Source organism: Pollicipes pollicipes, unplaced genomic scaffold (genome assembly GCF_011947565.3).
Source record: "Pollicipes pollicipes isolate AB1234 unplaced genomic scaffold, Ppol_2.1 Scaffold_4881;HRSCAF=5763_pilon_pilon_pilon, whole genome shotgun sequence".
Taxonomy (NCBI): Eukaryota; Metazoa; Arthropoda; class Thecostraca; order Pollicipedomorpha; family Pollicipedidae; genus Pollicipes; species Pollicipes pollicipes.
The window spans coordinates 50,070,751-50,086,827 of record NW_023596576.1 but is presented as its reverse complement, the minus strand read 5'-3'; the positions used below and the strand labels follow the sequence as shown (position 1 = coordinate 50,086,827).

At 49.8% G+C, this 16,077-nt stretch overlaps 2 protein-coding genes across 2 annotated transcripts; one reads left to right on the top strand and one right to left on the bottom strand.

The window, feature by feature from the left end:
• Nucleotides 1–3: 3 nt before the first annotated feature.
• LOC119101474 (tubulin alpha-1 chain) lies at nt 4–9,714 on the bottom strand. The gene is made up of 4 exons (XM_037224816.1): nt 9,574–9,714; nt 4,749–4,971; nt 3,332–3,496; nt 4–1,717 (listed from the first exon to the last, which is right to left on the bottom strand). Exons 1-4 carry the CDS (start codon nt 9,574–9,576, stop codon nt 756–758), a joined length of 1,353 nt encoding a protein of 450 aa, XP_037080711.1. The 5' UTR covers nt 9,577–9,714; the 3' UTR covers nt 4–755.
• Nucleotides 9,715–10,048: 334 nt separating this feature from the next.
• Nucleotides 10,049–15,994, top strand: Snx3 (sorting nexin 3). The gene is made up of 5 exons (XM_037224817.1): nt 10,049–10,178; nt 12,323–12,495; nt 12,989–13,084; nt 14,795–14,919; nt 15,260–15,994. Exons 2-5 carry the CDS (start codon nt 12,331–12,333, stop codon nt 15,363–15,365), a joined length of 492 nt encoding a protein of 163 aa, XP_037080712.1. The 5' UTR covers nt 10,049–10,178; nt 12,323–12,330; the 3' UTR covers nt 15,366–15,994.
• Nucleotides 15,995–16,077: the final 83 nt, after the last annotated feature.

The window sequence follows — 16,077 nt, the reverse complement described above, 5'->3', positions numbered from 1 at the left end:
TACCAGATGAAAAGCTATATATTTCACACAATTTGTCAGTGGCGATTTGCCTTCACATACAATCCCTGCAGATAGTGACTACGAGACACGGCAGTTTCTGGCGACCCCGCCCGTCACGACGTGGAAAGCGCTGGCAGACCGTCACGAAGCGCCCTGGCGCCCCGTGTCCGTTTTACAGGACGCCGCGGACACTGCTCCAATCACGCGAGCCGGACGTACGGGCGCGGCTGGCCTCGTGCACAGTCACCAGACACGAGTCGGAGCCGCGACCGGGACGGGCCAGGGTCGCGGGCGGTGAGTGGAACCTGGCCAAGGTACAGCGATCGGTGGGAGCCACAACGGGCAAGAACCCCGAACCCGTGCGGGGAGACGTCTGTTCCGGAGATGGGGTTAAGAGACTGAACTCGTCCCACTCCGTCCCGACGACGTGGGTTTAACAGCTACAGTGCGGCTACGTCAGTGAAGTATTCGCATGGACGACTCATGCTCATGATATGCGGACTCAAAGCTTCGAAAGTGTCGCCAGCAGCGTAACGGATGCGGTCGGCACGAACCCCAGCATAACCTTCGATAAAGTAAAGTTCCTTCGGCACAGACGCGATAATCACAGTCTGGACTAGATTATATAGCTGATGGCATCAAATCAGCCGCTAGCAACCCAAAAAGCTCCCTCGAAAAAATACTACGAAAAATAAACAAACGTTCTTACAGGCGGAAGCTCCCAACGGAGGGAAGACGGCAGGATCCTTCGCTGCTCAGTATTCCTCATTCTCCTCGTCTTCCCCATCGGCGGAGTCCAGACCAACCTCCTCGTAGTCCTTCTCCAGTGCGGCTAGATCCTCGCGCGCCTCAGAGAACTCGCCCTCCTCCATGCCCTCGCCGACGTACCAGTGCACAAAGGCGCGCTTGGCGTACATCAGATCGAACTTGTGATCGAGCCGAGCCCAGGCCTCGGCGATGGCGGTGGTGTTGGAGAGCATGCAGACGGCGCGCGGCACCTTGGCCAGGTCGCCGCCGGGCACGGCCGTCGGCGGCTGGTAGTTGATGCCCACCTTGAAGCCGGTCGGGCACCAGTCGACGAACTGGATGCTGCGCTTGGTCTTGATGGTGGCGATGGCGGCGTTGACGTCCTTGGGCACGACGTCGCCGCGGTATAGCATGCAGCAGGCCATGTACTTGCCGTGGCGCGGGTCGCACTTGACCATCTGGTTGGCCGGCTCGAAGCAGGCGTTGGTGATCTCGCCCACAGACAGCTGCTCGTGCTGCGCCTTCTCGGCCGAGATGATCGGCGCGTACGTGACCAGCGGGAAGTGGATGCGCGGGTACGGCACCAGGTTCGTCTGGAACTCGGTCAGGTCGACGTTCAGGGCGCCGTCGAAGCGCAGCGAGGACGTGATGGAGGAGACGATCTGGCCGATCAGCCGGTTCAGGTTGGTGTAGGTCGGCCGCTCGATGTCCAGGTTGCGCGTACAGATGTCGAAGATGGCCTCGTTGTCGACCATGAAGGCGCAGTCCGAGTGCTCCAGCGTGGTGTGCGTGGTCAGGATCGAGTTGTAAGGCTCGACCACGGCCGTGGACACGCGCGGCGCCGGGTACACGGCGAACTCGAGCTTCGACTTCTTGCCGTAGTCGACGCTGAGCCGTTCCAGCAGGAGCGCCGTGAAGCCGGAGCCGGTGCCGCCGCCGAACGAGTGGAACACCAGGAAGCCCTGCAGGCCTGCGGGCCCAGCACGCGCGGCGCGTCAGCCAACAACTCGCCAGCCGCCCTGTCCCGCCCCGCAGCTGCACGGCAACATCGTAGGGCTCGGGCACGCCCACTTGACTCCCACCTGCCAGCTGCCAGGTCTCCAGCACTACACAGCGAACATTTCCGGGAATGTTCCACACTTGAAATGTCGAGAAGGCATCAGGTATAATGAAAAGGCTCCTTGTAAGCTTTTGTGTGCTTTTAAGCGCAACAGAGCGGCCTAACATCCAAATTTCACTTTTTTAGTAAATATGCTCAACACCTTGTCATCTTAGCCATCATGAAGTTGTTTAATGACGTCAGAGATGCTCCTTTATTGGCCATGTCAGCATCGCACCGTAGCGGACGGGCTAACTCACTTGTAGTGCTTCAACTCGCCGCGAGGTGGCTTGTTACGTGATACATGTGAACACTAAACCTACGACTATTATATTGGCGCGTTTTGGCCCTTTGTCCAGTGTTCTTGTGTTTGTTCCTGTTAGCATTATTTTTTGCTTGAATTTGCATTCTCGACTACGGCGCTTTTGTGATTGTGTATATTATATTATATGTTTAAGTTATTTGATCCCCAACCTCATTTCAGCCAAACTGGTAGAACTGACCCAACTCTTGTAACATGCATCAAAGTTGCTATTCGTGTTCGAAACCTGCCGTTTACGCGTTGCGCTGGTTTAAAGCCATGACCATATTTTTCTTGACCTTGGACAAAACACGGCCATTGAGGAGGCAGGCGACGCTGTGCATTTATGGGCAACTTCAAATCAGGCGGCGCAAAATATGCTGCACAGTGCGCAAGTTTACGTGCGCCCAGTTCCGAAACGAGAGAATTCGAAGTCTTAGAAAATCAGAACTGTGAACTGCAGGGAATGACATTGAAAATATCATTCTCTGTCCCAAATACTATGCAAATGTAGAACAGTCCCTTTAATGTGCGCATGAGCTCAAGTCCATCACTGGACATCCAGCCAAACATTCTAGGCCAACACAAAGGGACCACTCATTCAGTGCAGAAAGAATTAAGCAGCCAATCTATGCCGCGTAGAAATCCACCAATAATATAACTGGATTTGATAATAGCTTTACATATATATATATATATATATATATATATATATATATATATATATATATATATATATATATATATATATATCATCTCTCTCTCTCTCTCTCTCTCTCTCTCTCTCTCTCTCTCTCTCTCTCTCTCTCTCTCTCTCTCTCTCTCTCTCTCTCTCTCTCTCTCTCTCTCTCTCTCTCTCTCTCTCTCTCTTCTCTCTCTCTCTTCTCTCTCTCTCTCTCTCTCTCTCTCTCTCTCTCTCTGCGTGCGTGCGTGCGTGCGTGCGTGCGTGCGTGCGTGCGTGCGTGCGTGCGTGCGTGCGTGCGTGCGTGCTGCGTGCGTGCGTGCGTGCGTGTGTGTGTGCGTGTGTATAAAGATATAGCCGATTGAATCCTGCACTCCGCGCCGGCCACTGCGCCGCTGTCCGCCGCTAGCTCGTGCTGTGGCCGGCCAGAGCGACTGTGGCCTGCAATAGCGCCGCTGTCCCTCGCCAGCCCGTGTCGTGGCCAGTCGGAGGGACGGCTCACCGGTGCACTGGTCGGCCAGCTTGCGGATGCGGTCCAGCACCAGGTCCACCACCTCCTTGCCGACCGTGTAGTGGCCGCGCGCGTAGTTGTTGGCCGCGTCCTCCTTGCCGGTGATCATCTGCTCCGGGTGGAACAGCTGACGGTAGGCGCCCGTGCGCACCTCGTCTGGGGAGAAAACGGTCGCCTTGCTAGAAAGGCCACCATACGCCAGCGCAGACGCCCCAGCACCTGCCCAACAGGTCTCACAATATCTTATACACGGTGAAGTGTGCCAGCTCTACGACTTCCTCTCCACGTGCCGCATATAATATGCATAACCCTAGTTGGTCCCACGTGCCACTCATGCACTTGCATAACTCACGAGATCATGAGATGCATTTTACTTTATTTTACTTTATTTATTTACTTTTTATTTAGTTACTATTATTTATTTACTTTACTTTACCTTATTTTACTTCACTCACGAGATGCATTTTACACCATCACACATCCATTTGATTTCACAAACGGTTCCGCTCGCTTCGCTGCGCAAGGAGGCGACGCCGTTGGTCCCGGCGGTGTCGCCACTCGTGAGGCAAAGCTCGACTAGTCACGACCTACGACATAAAGAGCCGCATACCGGTACCGTATACCGAGTCGTATACCGAGTCCGATGCCGGTTTCTTTCAAGCGTGTGCCGGAGGCGGGTAATACTCACGAGCAATACAAAATGAACACCAGCTAACATCCACCAGCTATCCACCACTGATGGTGCCGGAAGCACAGTTACTTCACCGCATGTCTGGAAAACCAGGGGTGTTCACACCAGCCGCGCGATTTCCTCGAATTCCGATACCGCTCCTGCCAGGTTGGCGAGGAATATAGCCTCCCGTCCTATAGCACTTGCTGCTGAGTCCGTCATTAAGACGAAATGAAAACCCGTCAGTACTCATAGACCAATCGAACTATCCTCCACGGTAAGCTTTTCGTCACGTTGGTTTTTTTTCTCTATCAATTCCGTTACCCATCCGTGTATCTGAAGCTTCGCGGAATGGCAAACCTCACTTTGCCACTGGTCGAGCTAAAATATCTTCTTAACGGCGTGGCATTTGCACAATACTTGTTACTCACGCATGCAAAAAGTGTACCTCTACAAGATGTCAATACGCGACTTTATCTCACGGATCGGCAGGGAATACTCGCGTACGCACTCGCCTTCCACGAGTACGAACCAGTTGTCCGCGCCAATATCACGGAGAGCCGCGCAACCGTTTGTTGTGTCGCTGTTGTGCGTTTGGCTAAAAATGTGCACATTCACGACAGAGGCACACTCATAAGTCGGTGAATCACACAACTCACGTCACTGTGACAAGAAACACAATGAAGCACTGGTTAAACACGACGCAGCGTTCGTAGACGCCTGGCGGCCTTCACGTACCGATGACGGACGGCTCGAGGTCGACGAACACGGCGCGCGGCACGTGCTTGCCGGAGCCAGTCTCGGCGAAGAACGTGTTGAAGCTGTCGTCGCCGCCGCCGACCGTCTTGTCGGAGGGCATCTGGCCGTCCGGCTGGATGCCGTGCTCCAGACAGTACAGCTCCCAGCAGGCGTTGCCCATCTGGACGCCCGCCTGGCCCACATGGATGGAGATGCACTCACGCTGAAACGGGGGAAGTCAGTTAGAAAATGGGTGGACTCATCTGCGCAATGCGCTGTTGTAGCAATGGGTCCGCTAAGAGTTGAACAACAGTCTCATAGTGACACCATAGTATTAAGCTGGCTCTGAGCAACAACGTCTATCCCCAGGAAGTTTCAGTTCGCTCATTCTCACAATCCGAATTCGTCAGCATCGCCCAGTAAGCCCTACAGTGGCGCATGAAGATGGAAATCGCCTTCGACGACGGAGACGGCGCCAATGGCACCATGGCGCTACAACTTTCCCCATGTGAAAAAAAACAACAGGGCCCTACGCGCACACACAAGGTGTGCACACACCATTGGTACCGGCTCCAAACGGTCACCTTGGCGACCATGCTGGCGCGTAACCACATGTGTCAAGCTGGCGACCATATATCATGTAGCGCCATCGTCATACGCGCGGTTCAAAGCTACCCACGAGAATCCATAGGTTGTCGCGTGCATCTAGATGCTTACCAATTTATATGGGTGAAACACCGGTAAAGTCGGTGGAAGTGGATCATGCGCGAAAAATGGAATTCATTCGTGAGCCACACGTGGCTGAAGCACCATTTTGTGGCAATGCCGTTCCCATCCCATTTTGCATGGAACACATGACAAAAGCGACAGGCAGGCACGTCTGTTTCGCCAGCAATCTCCCTTGGGCAATCTTTATTTGATGATTAATCTGTAGATGCCTCACGTGCGTAACGGAAGACCAGGGAACGGTACGAGCTGTGTGGGTTAAGTGTAAATAAACACTACGCCTTCCACCAGCGCGTGTCACGTCTCTGGTGATGCACAGGCCGCTAGTGAGCTAAAAGGTAATCCGTTCCTCCAATTGCATTTTCGGCATCAGTCGTTATCGTCTATCAAAGGCGCAGTTAACGCCTAGGTCTGACGCCTGTTGCTAAAACCTGAAACCTGATGCAGGAACCGAAATGTTGGCGTTTCCTTTGGAGCTGGACAGACAGTATGGGTCTCTGGTGACTCTAACCACTGAAAATTGTGCTCCAGGACATTACCAAGATTGACATTGGCACAAGAATGTGCACGATATATTGTTAGCATGGGTGACATATAAACAGCAAGCCTTCAATTGCTGATTTGTCAGCAATATAAGGTAAACACTGTGCTTACAAGCAACAAATGTCTTTACCTAGTGTTTTTTCGGCACTATGGGTTTGAGTTGGTATGCTGAGTTACTTAACTTCCATATACTAGTAGGTAGCATTATAGATCTAACATTGGTTGCACTGACAGTACTAAACGTTTCAATCTATGTTACAATTGAGTAAAAAGGTTGAGCACGGCTTAGCCAAAAAATCACTTCGATAACCAGACGTGAATTTAGGAAGTGCTCTGAATCTTTAAACACGTCACACTGAAACCACGGGCAGTGCCTAAACCTCACGAACATCGCGGAAATTCAGGTTCCTCGTCGGAAAAAACGTCCTCGTATCCAATACACGGTACTGCCCGAAACAAGGAGGGACATCGGAAACACAGACGACGCTAAAAGTATTTAATAACCCGCACCCACCACCAATGTGGAGGTAAATTTGCATGTGAGCATCAGTATGCATCACAACAAATATAAAGCCATTTACAAACGTGCATTACCTAAATGGTGTTGTTTAGACCAGATTTCATGATGACGTTTATGCTTTCAGCATCGGACGAGAATTACGAGCAATAAGCCATTCTAAGAACTAACATTCTAAGAACTAAGAAGTCTGCGCTGCCTAGCCTTGCTGCTAAAATGCATACCCCTGAAATGATAGATGATGTGCTAGTCTGCTCCATTACGGCACGTCGGTAAATGATGTGTTACCCTGGTGGTCTGTGTGCTCTCCGTTAGCGTGCGCCTTTCAGGCGTCCTTTAAATCAGCATGTGTAGGTGCTTTAGTGGGCTCCAGTCCACGTCTCTGAGGATGGCATACCACAGAACAATAGGAGGCATATCAGGCATTCATGAACTGTCTTCCTTCAGGTCTCCATCAACATTCTTCCCTCAGGTCTTCATGAAATGTCTTCCTCTAGGTCCCCATAAACTATCTTCTTTCAGGCCTTCATGACAGTCTTCCCTCAAGGCTCCATGAACTACCAGCCTCTGCGGTCGGAATCCAGGAAATTGTTAGGTGTTGATCCTTGGTACATAGGGCACCTATGTACCAAGCCGCCCGTTATCGAGCATCATCGAAGGGCCACTGTTAGATCAGGTGCAGCATCTGCCAGAAACAACTGCAGCAATTCTGAGCCACACAGTTCCATATTCGACCAACAGTTATTCGTCGCAATATGAAAATGCCTGACGCTGCAAGATTTTCTATGTTTTGTCCTCCCTAGCCGGAAAATAAGCCACAATGACGAGAATCCTTCGCAATGCAGTCCCGTTAACGGGCACACAGCTCAAGACTACTTCCACTGCACTTACCATGTATGTTTAACTCAATGTCAAAATATTTTCATCTCCTTTTGAGACCTATGCTAGGGGATGCAACCTAGATGCATTGTATAGCAAGGTGTTTAAGCGACCATGTTCTGGCTTTTTTGTTCAGATATACTGATGACTGAGTCCCAAACAGTTGCATTAAATGGTTTGTTGTCAACACTTTTACATGGCAATATTTTGGGAGCTGATATTTCAAGGTGTGCATATGTTATGTGTCAATGTCTTGCGAAGTCGATATTGTGCGCGAAATTTTCCGTGGACCGATATTTTGCTGGCAAATTTAATCAGTTGATATTACATGTGTCCACATTTTGCCAGGATATCCACTTTTTGCCAGCTCAAAAATGGTTGCACAGCATATACTATTACCTTTGATATGCACTGGTTCCTGACAAATAATATAAGATCCTGGTTCTTGCTGGTTCCCTTGAGCCTTACTGGATATTGGTTGGCAAGTGCATGCGTGCATGCGTGCATGTGCGTGCGTGCGTGCGTGCATGCATGCATGTGTAATACTCATTGATATTCAATAGTCACCTATGCAGTCTAATCTGGATCATGACCTCTTGGCTTGTGGTCAAGAAGACATGTGTCAGGACAAGAAGACATAGAGAAGAAGAAAAAGAAGATAATAAGACAATAAGTAAAGAGATCTGGCAGGATCCTGGGTCCAGCTTGGAATATTAGTAGGAATCCATTTAGCACTGAGAGCCAGTCTGAACTATGCTGAAATATCCAGCAAAAGCCAATATCTATACTAGAATATGGCCGGAGATCCAGCAGGGGCCACGAAGTGGCAAGGAATTACGCTGGGAATGAAGTGAAAATCAGGTAAGCTTTTAAGTAAAGAGAACCAACAAGAATCCCAATCTCACCTGGAAGGATTGTCAGGAACCAGCATGCACCCACATATTGTGCTATTAAGCACACTGCAGATGTGAATGTTACAAAATATGTGCAGGATATCTCATTCCTCTGACCACCTTCCTTTAGTAGATAATTCCCAAAAGGTAACTTAACCTGCTACTCATGAATAAACAAATGAGAGGAAAGTGCTGGAACCTGTTATTTATGAGCAAACCAAAAGGAGTCAGAAACCATGATCTGGTATTTTAGAGAAACCAATGAAAGCCAGAAACCTCACTCTGGTATTTGAGAACAAGCCCATGGGGTCCCCAGAAGGTGATAGTTGTGAGAGAAAAAAAAGTGAGAAACAGGAATCAGTTTCTGGTTTTTATGTAAAGCCAATAACAGCAAAGGGTTTTTATGTAAGAGAGAGCGAGAAGTATTTCACAGGGTTTAAGTAAGTAAAAGAAAAAAAAACAGTGAGAAACAGGAACCAGTTTCTGGTGTTTATGTAAAGTCAGTAACAGCACAGGGCCAATGCCTTGTTCTAGTGTTTGCTGGAAATCAATGAGAATAACACATCTGTACATCATTTGCAAAATAACTAGTGAGAATGAGAACATAGAATAAAGTATTTGTAAAGCAACAAATGGGAACTAGGATATGTTGTTTATAAAAACAAAGACAGGAGTAGGATCCTAGGGTCTTGCTTTTATGAGGAAGAGCTGATCTGAGAACACTAGGAGCCAGGCCAATTTCATACAAGTAAAATTTTAACCCACAGATAAATATGCAAGAACCCCATGAGAAACGGCCCAACAATTAAGTTACACAATAACATATTAAGTGTCCTGGAGCAAAAAACTTGTTGTCTGGATGCAGTCTCTTCTACCTCAAAGCATAAAAATCACTATAAATAAGCTTATCTTATTTTAACTGATGCATGCTAGAGACAGATGTGAGGGAAGACACCATTTCCTCGCATTATATGGGACATAAAGCTATATAATGGTGAGGTACCATTTCCCAACATGATATGGGACGTACAGCTGTACGCTGTTGCGAGAGGGATCAATTAATTCTGGTGGAAGAACCGATAACACCATTTCACGGATTTCTTCCTTGAGCTATCTGGATACGGGCAGTTTTAAAGTGCAAGGCACACGCCGGCGGCACAGCGTCTATCGGGGCACAACAGCGGCTCGAACCGGCGCATCCAATCGGCGCAACCATGATGGAAGATAGAAAAGTACCAGTTTTCCTCCCTTAAAATTCAGGACCTACCATTTTGCAGTGCTTCAGTAGACAATGTAGACAAGACTAGCAGCCAATTGTGCGATACGGCTGTGTTACGAAGCCACGCAAGCTGCAGTCCCCTACAACACCCCAACCTGCGCAATACCACCGAGGGGGAGCGAAGGCGGATGTTTGGTTAGTTAATGACGTCAAACCTGCGCGGCGGATGCTGCGCGATAGGCCTCATTCCAATCATTGTTTATCTAAGGTTTCAGTGAGCTCGGCGCATGTTTGTTTGTTCTACACATATAAAAAAAGAAATTTGCTACGGTAAGAATTTCAGTACATTTTAAATGTAGCTATGCAGTTCGTGAGTGCTCTTGTCATGGAGAAAATATCGTTGTAACAGCTTGCATGACGTCAGGAAAAGAAAACTTTTTTATTGGTGCTTTTATGCTGAGAACAATTTAAAGCCGTCCACGAACGGGTTCAGGAATTTGCGGCAAACTATATCGTCATTTCCTTAATCACAAAGTGTTCTGCGGTGGGCTGGCATGGTTATCGGGGTTGAGCTCCGGCGCATATTTTCTTAGGAGAGGAATAATATTGCGGAAGGGCCTAAGGCGGCTGGGACTGCGCTAAATCGACAGGAGGTAAGTTATATTCTGGTGGGCGTGCAGCATGTGTATTCCATGATTCCGTTCAAAACAAGGATTGGTATGAGTGAGGTGTGCTAGATGTTAGATCCATTTTGTAATGGGGGGCGGGGGGGGGGGGGGGGTAGCGAAGAGAACATGACTAAACGTTTCATGACCGTTTTAAATGCCCTGCTACTGGCTTGTTAAATGTGGTGTTGTGATCTTCTCGAGAGTGTTTAAAGGGGCAGCTCCCACACTCCTATCTGTGCCTCTGCCGAACTCCTGAAATGTAGAATTAGTAAATTATATACCTGTTTATTATGCCACTACACCCCCTTAAGCATGAAGTTTACCTACACCCCATTATGTGGGGGAGGGGGCACAATTTGCAGGGTTGATACACTGCATTGTGGAAATGTATATATATATAAATTATGTTGTGCATACCATATTGGTATTACTGTGCATATTATATTACTTTGATATGAAGACATTGGAGGATTAGGGAGGATTAGGACCTACACAGGAGACATGGGAGGATTAGGACCTTCACAACTGCCAATAATCCTGAAGAATGGCAAGACAGCATCCAGGTATTCATAATTATCTTCAGTAATTGCTGGAGTGTTGATAGTGACACCTGCCATGGCAGTACATGCAGTAGCCTTCTGTCACTTTGGTATGTGGGTACTATTTCAGGCAGTGTCACCAGCATGCATGCAAATAAAGCCCCTTTTTCTGGGCAGATGTTGCCTTTGCAAGCAATATCACATGGCTGAATTATGTATCAGTGCATTGTCTGTTCTATCATTTCTTTGGAAGTAGAAGTTAAAGGTGCATACAGGCCACTTGAAGTGAACGTTTTTTTTTGCATCATATAATGTTCTTATGAATTGGCAAGGATAACATTGTTCACAGACCTTCCCATCCATTAAACTGCTGTAAACAGAATGTCCCACATTTGAAGATATTAAGACAAGCATCATGTTATTGAATGTAGTAAATATGTTGCTCAATATATCATTATTTGATTACATCAATGAACATCTTTATGTTATCATATTGCTCATCTGCTGCCAGACTGGCTATGTTAGAATATCCACTGTAGCAGACAGGCTGACTCACCTGCAGGCTATACCACTTCAATCTCCTTAGAGGCAGCCAGCTTTAGCTCTGTTTGGGGTGTTTTCTGAACCAAATACTGTTGTGTGTTTAGGATTTCTCTTCTTTGGCCCTTTCTTGTGGTGTTGTTGCATACTTCTTCCATGACTTGATATGGCTTACATGTATTCACATCCATAGTCAACTCCCATCCTTATTTCTGTACTAGATAGTACCACTCTATCTTCCTGTATTTTATAGCAGAAAAGATGAGTTGCATTTGAAACTTGCTTCTGCCAAAGCAGCACATGCAGGCATTAATCTGAAAACATTGTTCCCCAGTGGTTCAGATTAGTCCAAGACCTTCTGTCTTCAAGCTGATGATCACTGTATCAGGCAAAGGCAGAGATGTCCATAAAAAGGGGCAGATGAGTTGGATACAGAGAATAAAGTGATGTCTTGTCTTGTGCTAAAACCATTCCAATTGGTTGGGTGGAATCCGAGAGGTTATCATTTGACCCTTGTGACTAATCTTGACAAGGCATATGACTCATATCATGGGCTCCAACAATCTGTATGAAGTCATGGACTCTCTCCCCCAGATCTGCTGAGTTCATGGCTATCAGAGTCAGGTTGAATGGCTTTCTTAGTTGCAGGAGCTGGATCTCAGGTGCAGGTGGCATTTTTATAAGTGTGGCTTTTTCCACCAATGTAAAAAAACATGAGGTTATATACATTTTGAAGGGGTGCCAGTAGTGTAGTGGTTAACGCGTCTGCGTTAACCACTGCCCGTCTGGGAAACCAGAGGTACTGGGTTCGATTCCCCGCGGTGCCCGCCCTTCCTGCCAGGGTGAGAGGCAGGCGACGCCATATAGCCTCAGCAGCTGAGTGCGTCGTAAAGCCCCAATGACACACACACACACACATATACATTTTGAAAGATTACAATTACCCTGTGTTGCTTTTCATTGCAACTTATTATGGCATAGGTGCTGCTCCCTTCCTACTGCCTGTAATAAAAAGCATTGCCTGTCTTAACTCACTTGTCTATTTTTCAGTGAACACAATGACTGAAGCTAGCCTTGATGCAACAAGGAGGTTGGCAGCTAAGAAGCAGACATTGGATGATGCATATGCAGCTCCAGCAAACTTTCTAGAAATTGATGTTGTGAATCCAATCACTCATGGCTTGGGTACCAAGAGATATACTGATTATGAAGTGAGAATGAGGGTGAGTCCATTATATTAATTACATCTTATAGAATTCATCTCTTTTTGTTTTTTTCTGACTGTTCACCAGTCAGGAGTGCTTGGTTAATGTCAACTCATTGAGGACTGTTTGTTTGCATTTATCATTTGCTATTGCTATTTTAGTACTGCATTGCTCAGTGCCAACTACCTAACATGTTTATGGTGTTTAAATCAGTGATGCTGTCATTTCTGTTCGAGATATTTCATCTGCATGCAGTACACTGATAAACAAAGTACAAATTGTGGCCCCTTTTTACAATAAGTCCAATGGAGAACTTGCTCAAGACGTGGCACAAAGCTAACTTGCTGTACACAGTTATTAGATATCAGTAAATATATAGTGTGCTAACACCCTTTGATAGATGTTTCTACAAGAACATGTCATGCGTACAACTGTGTGTCTTAAAAACATTTTGTTTTTGTGACTGTGATGCTGGTTGGAGATCTTCTGTGACATGATCCTCTTGCTTTAGACAAATCTGCCAGTGTTCAAAGTCAAGGAGTCGAGCGTGCGCCGCCGGTACAGCGAGTTTGAGTGGCTAAGAAGTGAACTGGAAAGAGACAGCAAGGTAGGAATGGCTTGTTGAGCTGCCAAGTATAGGTAATGAGGCCTGTGGGGCACTAAGGCCTGACAGTCATCTGCAAATGAATTATGGCAGTTTTGGTAAAACTGATAATATAATGCAGTTAAGTGCAGAACCAAGTGTTCCTGCATGGTGATATGCTCATATTTCATGTACATATGAATGCATTTGAGTGTTAACATTCATCGAGCTTCATCTTGTGTTGCTGTTTCTCACCATGCATTGGTCCAGGGAAGGCCCATGACTAGCTCTGTCACTGACCACGCATAGGCCGTGCACACTGCGCCTGGAGTACTGTGGTACTGTGGCACTTTTGCATGGCATGACCGCATCCAGTGGGCGGGGCGCGACCGCGATCCAAGCCAAGTCCCCCACAGGCGGACGGTCTCAGCCAGCCATTACGACTGTCCAGCATGGCGTGCAGCAGCCGCTGGCGAATGCGCCGGCGTCGAACGCAGGGGGCGTGGCTAACTGAGGGTTGTCCGCACTGAGCTCGCGGTGGGTGGTCACCGCCGGTGTATGTTGTCCCCCCCCCCCCCCCCCACCCTCACCCCGCCTACACACACACACACCTCGATGCAGCCCATGGTGGGGCCGGCGATGGCCAAACGAGAGCAATTCTTTTGGATCACCGTCTAAACTGAGGCGAAGGTAGATGCATCAGGTTTGCTTCTTGTGTTAGCTGACTGGTAACATACCTAGTGGTCAAAATAACGCATACCACAGCATTGCCTTTGGCCTTTTAGTATCGTGCGTGCAGCAATGCAAACCGAGAGCAAATCTATGTAAATAAGTGTAGATTTATAGAAACAAAAAAGCGTCCTGAAAACGCCAATAAATGTCAGAAGTTTCCACATGCTTCAAATCTGAATTTGTCGGATGGCCCGAACGTTCCGAACGTTCGTTCAGCGATACGCTTTTTTAGGCTTTTGCGCTCATGATAATGCATGGAAAGAGAACTCAGAAGCATATCTTCTTACTCTCCTCGTGCATAACCTGGAGCACAGAAACTGGGTTACGGGGTGGGGGAGGGCAGACAGATGCGCAATCTCGAATAGTCAAATGAAAATGTAAGCAAGAGGAAATGGGCATAGTCTGACAGCTTGCGTTAGCAAGAAGTAGAACTAAGCTGTATATGCCTATATAACTGTTACGATAAACGTCCTATTGACAATTTGAAGGACATCTAATGGGTTGCCTCGTGAACAGTTACGACCGGAGTAATATCAACATTAAGTCCGTGGGTCGGAATTGGAGTCGACCCCAAGTTACGCAGAGCTGCCTAGTACAAGTGGGAAGTACCTCCTTGTTTTGTGAGCCAGAGTCTAAGTCAATTCCGAGTCAGCAGGAATTGAAGCGCCAGTCTGACGGCGATGGCGTGGTCCCCGTATATGTGCTGGTGTGGATCTAGATCGGCGTGGATCTGTGGCGCGGTACCCCGCGTGTCATGACGAACAGCCCGCGCCGCTTTTTGCCGGGGCGCTGCCGGAGCCGCCCCACCCCGACCTGAAGCCGCCTCACCCCGACCCAGAGCCGCCTCACCCCGACGCGCCGCTGTGTGACGGGGCGCTGCTGGAGCCGCCTCACCCCGACCCGGAGCCGCCTCACCCCGACCCAGAGCCGCCTCACCCCGACGCGCCGCTGTGTGACGGGGCGCTGCTGGAGCCGCCTGACCCCGACCCGGCCTGTCGCCAGATCGTGGTGCCGACGCTGCCGGGCAAGGCGCTGAAGCGTCAGCTGCCGTTCCGCTCCGACGACGGCATCTACGAGGAGGGCTTCATCGAGGAGAGGCGCACCGCGCTCGAGGTGTTCATCAACAAGTGAGCGGCACGACCTTTCACCCCGCCGACCAGTGGGCAGGGTTCAGGCGAGATAGCGGGTGTAATTGGAGGGGTGAAGTACATGAGTGTTGACCTCGTCGTATCAGTATGTTCAGCAGAGACACCGGTCTTCGGAAAGTGGCGTGAGAGTTAGTGCATGCTGCTTATTATTACACACAGAAGGCGTGCGATGGGTGCCAGATAATTCGGCTGTGGACAATGGCCTGGCTGCACACTACGACTGCGATGCTGAGAGGTGTGCAGAGTTGTTCCGTAGTCGTTCAGCCGCCCGTGCGATCTGGCCCCCGCTGGTCTCATATCGCCTCGTCTCGCCCCTCAGGGTCGCCGGACACCCGCTGGCCCAGAACGAGCGCTGCCTCCACATGTTCCTCCAGGAGCCAGTCATCGACAAGAACTACGTGCCCGGCAAGATCCGCAACATGTAGTGGTCCGGTCCCCCGCTAGATGTCACTGAAGTTGGCGGGAGGCGGCTGCTCGCGTCGGTCGGACTCCGCACGGTCCCATTCTGTACTGTACCCGGTGTGCCGCAGCGGGACGCCGCGCTGCGTGCGGAGGCCGAGCGCGGCCGGCGTCTGTTGTACTTCTCTGCTGTGGAAATGTGGGATTGGCAGGCCTGGTGCGAGGCGTCAGAGGACCTGGGGCTGACTGTGAGGTGTGCCGCAACACAGCGCTGGCCCCGCGCTGGCCGGCGGCGGCCTGCTACGGCCGCTCACTGAGTAATCTCCGAGCTCGTATGCTTCACATGGTATTCCAGTCGGCGGGAGCGTGCCTACCTTACCTTTCCGGGATGCCTGCCAGCCGGGCAGATGGCGCCATGCGGCTGCGGTCGCCCCGCGGCCACCCGCGGCCTGTTCCGCCACTGATGCACCCTGCCCGGGGCTGACGGCCCGCGCGCCGCGCCCTGACCCGTGGCTGCCTGCGCGTTATTCCGTTGTGCCCTGCGAGGCGTTCTGTCCGGCTGGCTGCGCGCGTCGCTGGTTCCCTTCTCTCGCTTGCTCTGTTGTCGGGCGCGCGGGCGGCGGCCGGTCGCGGTTGGCGGGCTTGCTCGCGGACGGCGGCGCCGCTGCCAGCGGGCTCGGGGCGCTCGGCCGGGCGGCGGGCGCGCGCCCCTCTGCCGGGGCTCGGGCCTGCCCGCCG

What these genes read in the sequence shown, in the direction of transcription:
- LOC119101474 (XM_037224816.1), bottom strand. An exon ending in CCTCGAGCCGTCCGTCATCG is followed by an intron (nt 3,497 to 4,748) that starts GTACGTGAAGGC and finishes TTTTCTCCCCAG; the next exon opens with ACGAGGTGCGCACGGGCGCC. An exon ending in GCTGGCCGACCAGTGCACCG is followed by an intron (nt 1,718 to 3,331) that starts GTGAGCCGTCCC and finishes CTGGGCCCGCAG; the next exon opens with GCCTGCAGGGCTTCCTGGTG.
- Snx3 (XM_037224817.1), top strand. Translation starts at nt 12,331, where the DNA reads ATGACTGAAGCTAGCCTTGATGCAACAAGGAGGTTGGCAGCTAAGAAG. An exon ending in ATTATGAAGTGAGAATGAGG is followed by an intron (nt 12,496 to 12,988) that starts GTGAGTCCATTA and finishes CTCTTGCTTTAG; the next exon opens with ACAAATCTGCCAGTGTTCAA. An exon ending in CTCGAGGTGTTCATCAACAA is followed by an intron (nt 14,920 to 15,259) that starts GTGAGCGGCACG and finishes CTCGCCCCTCAG; the next exon opens with GGTCGCCGGACACCCGCTGG.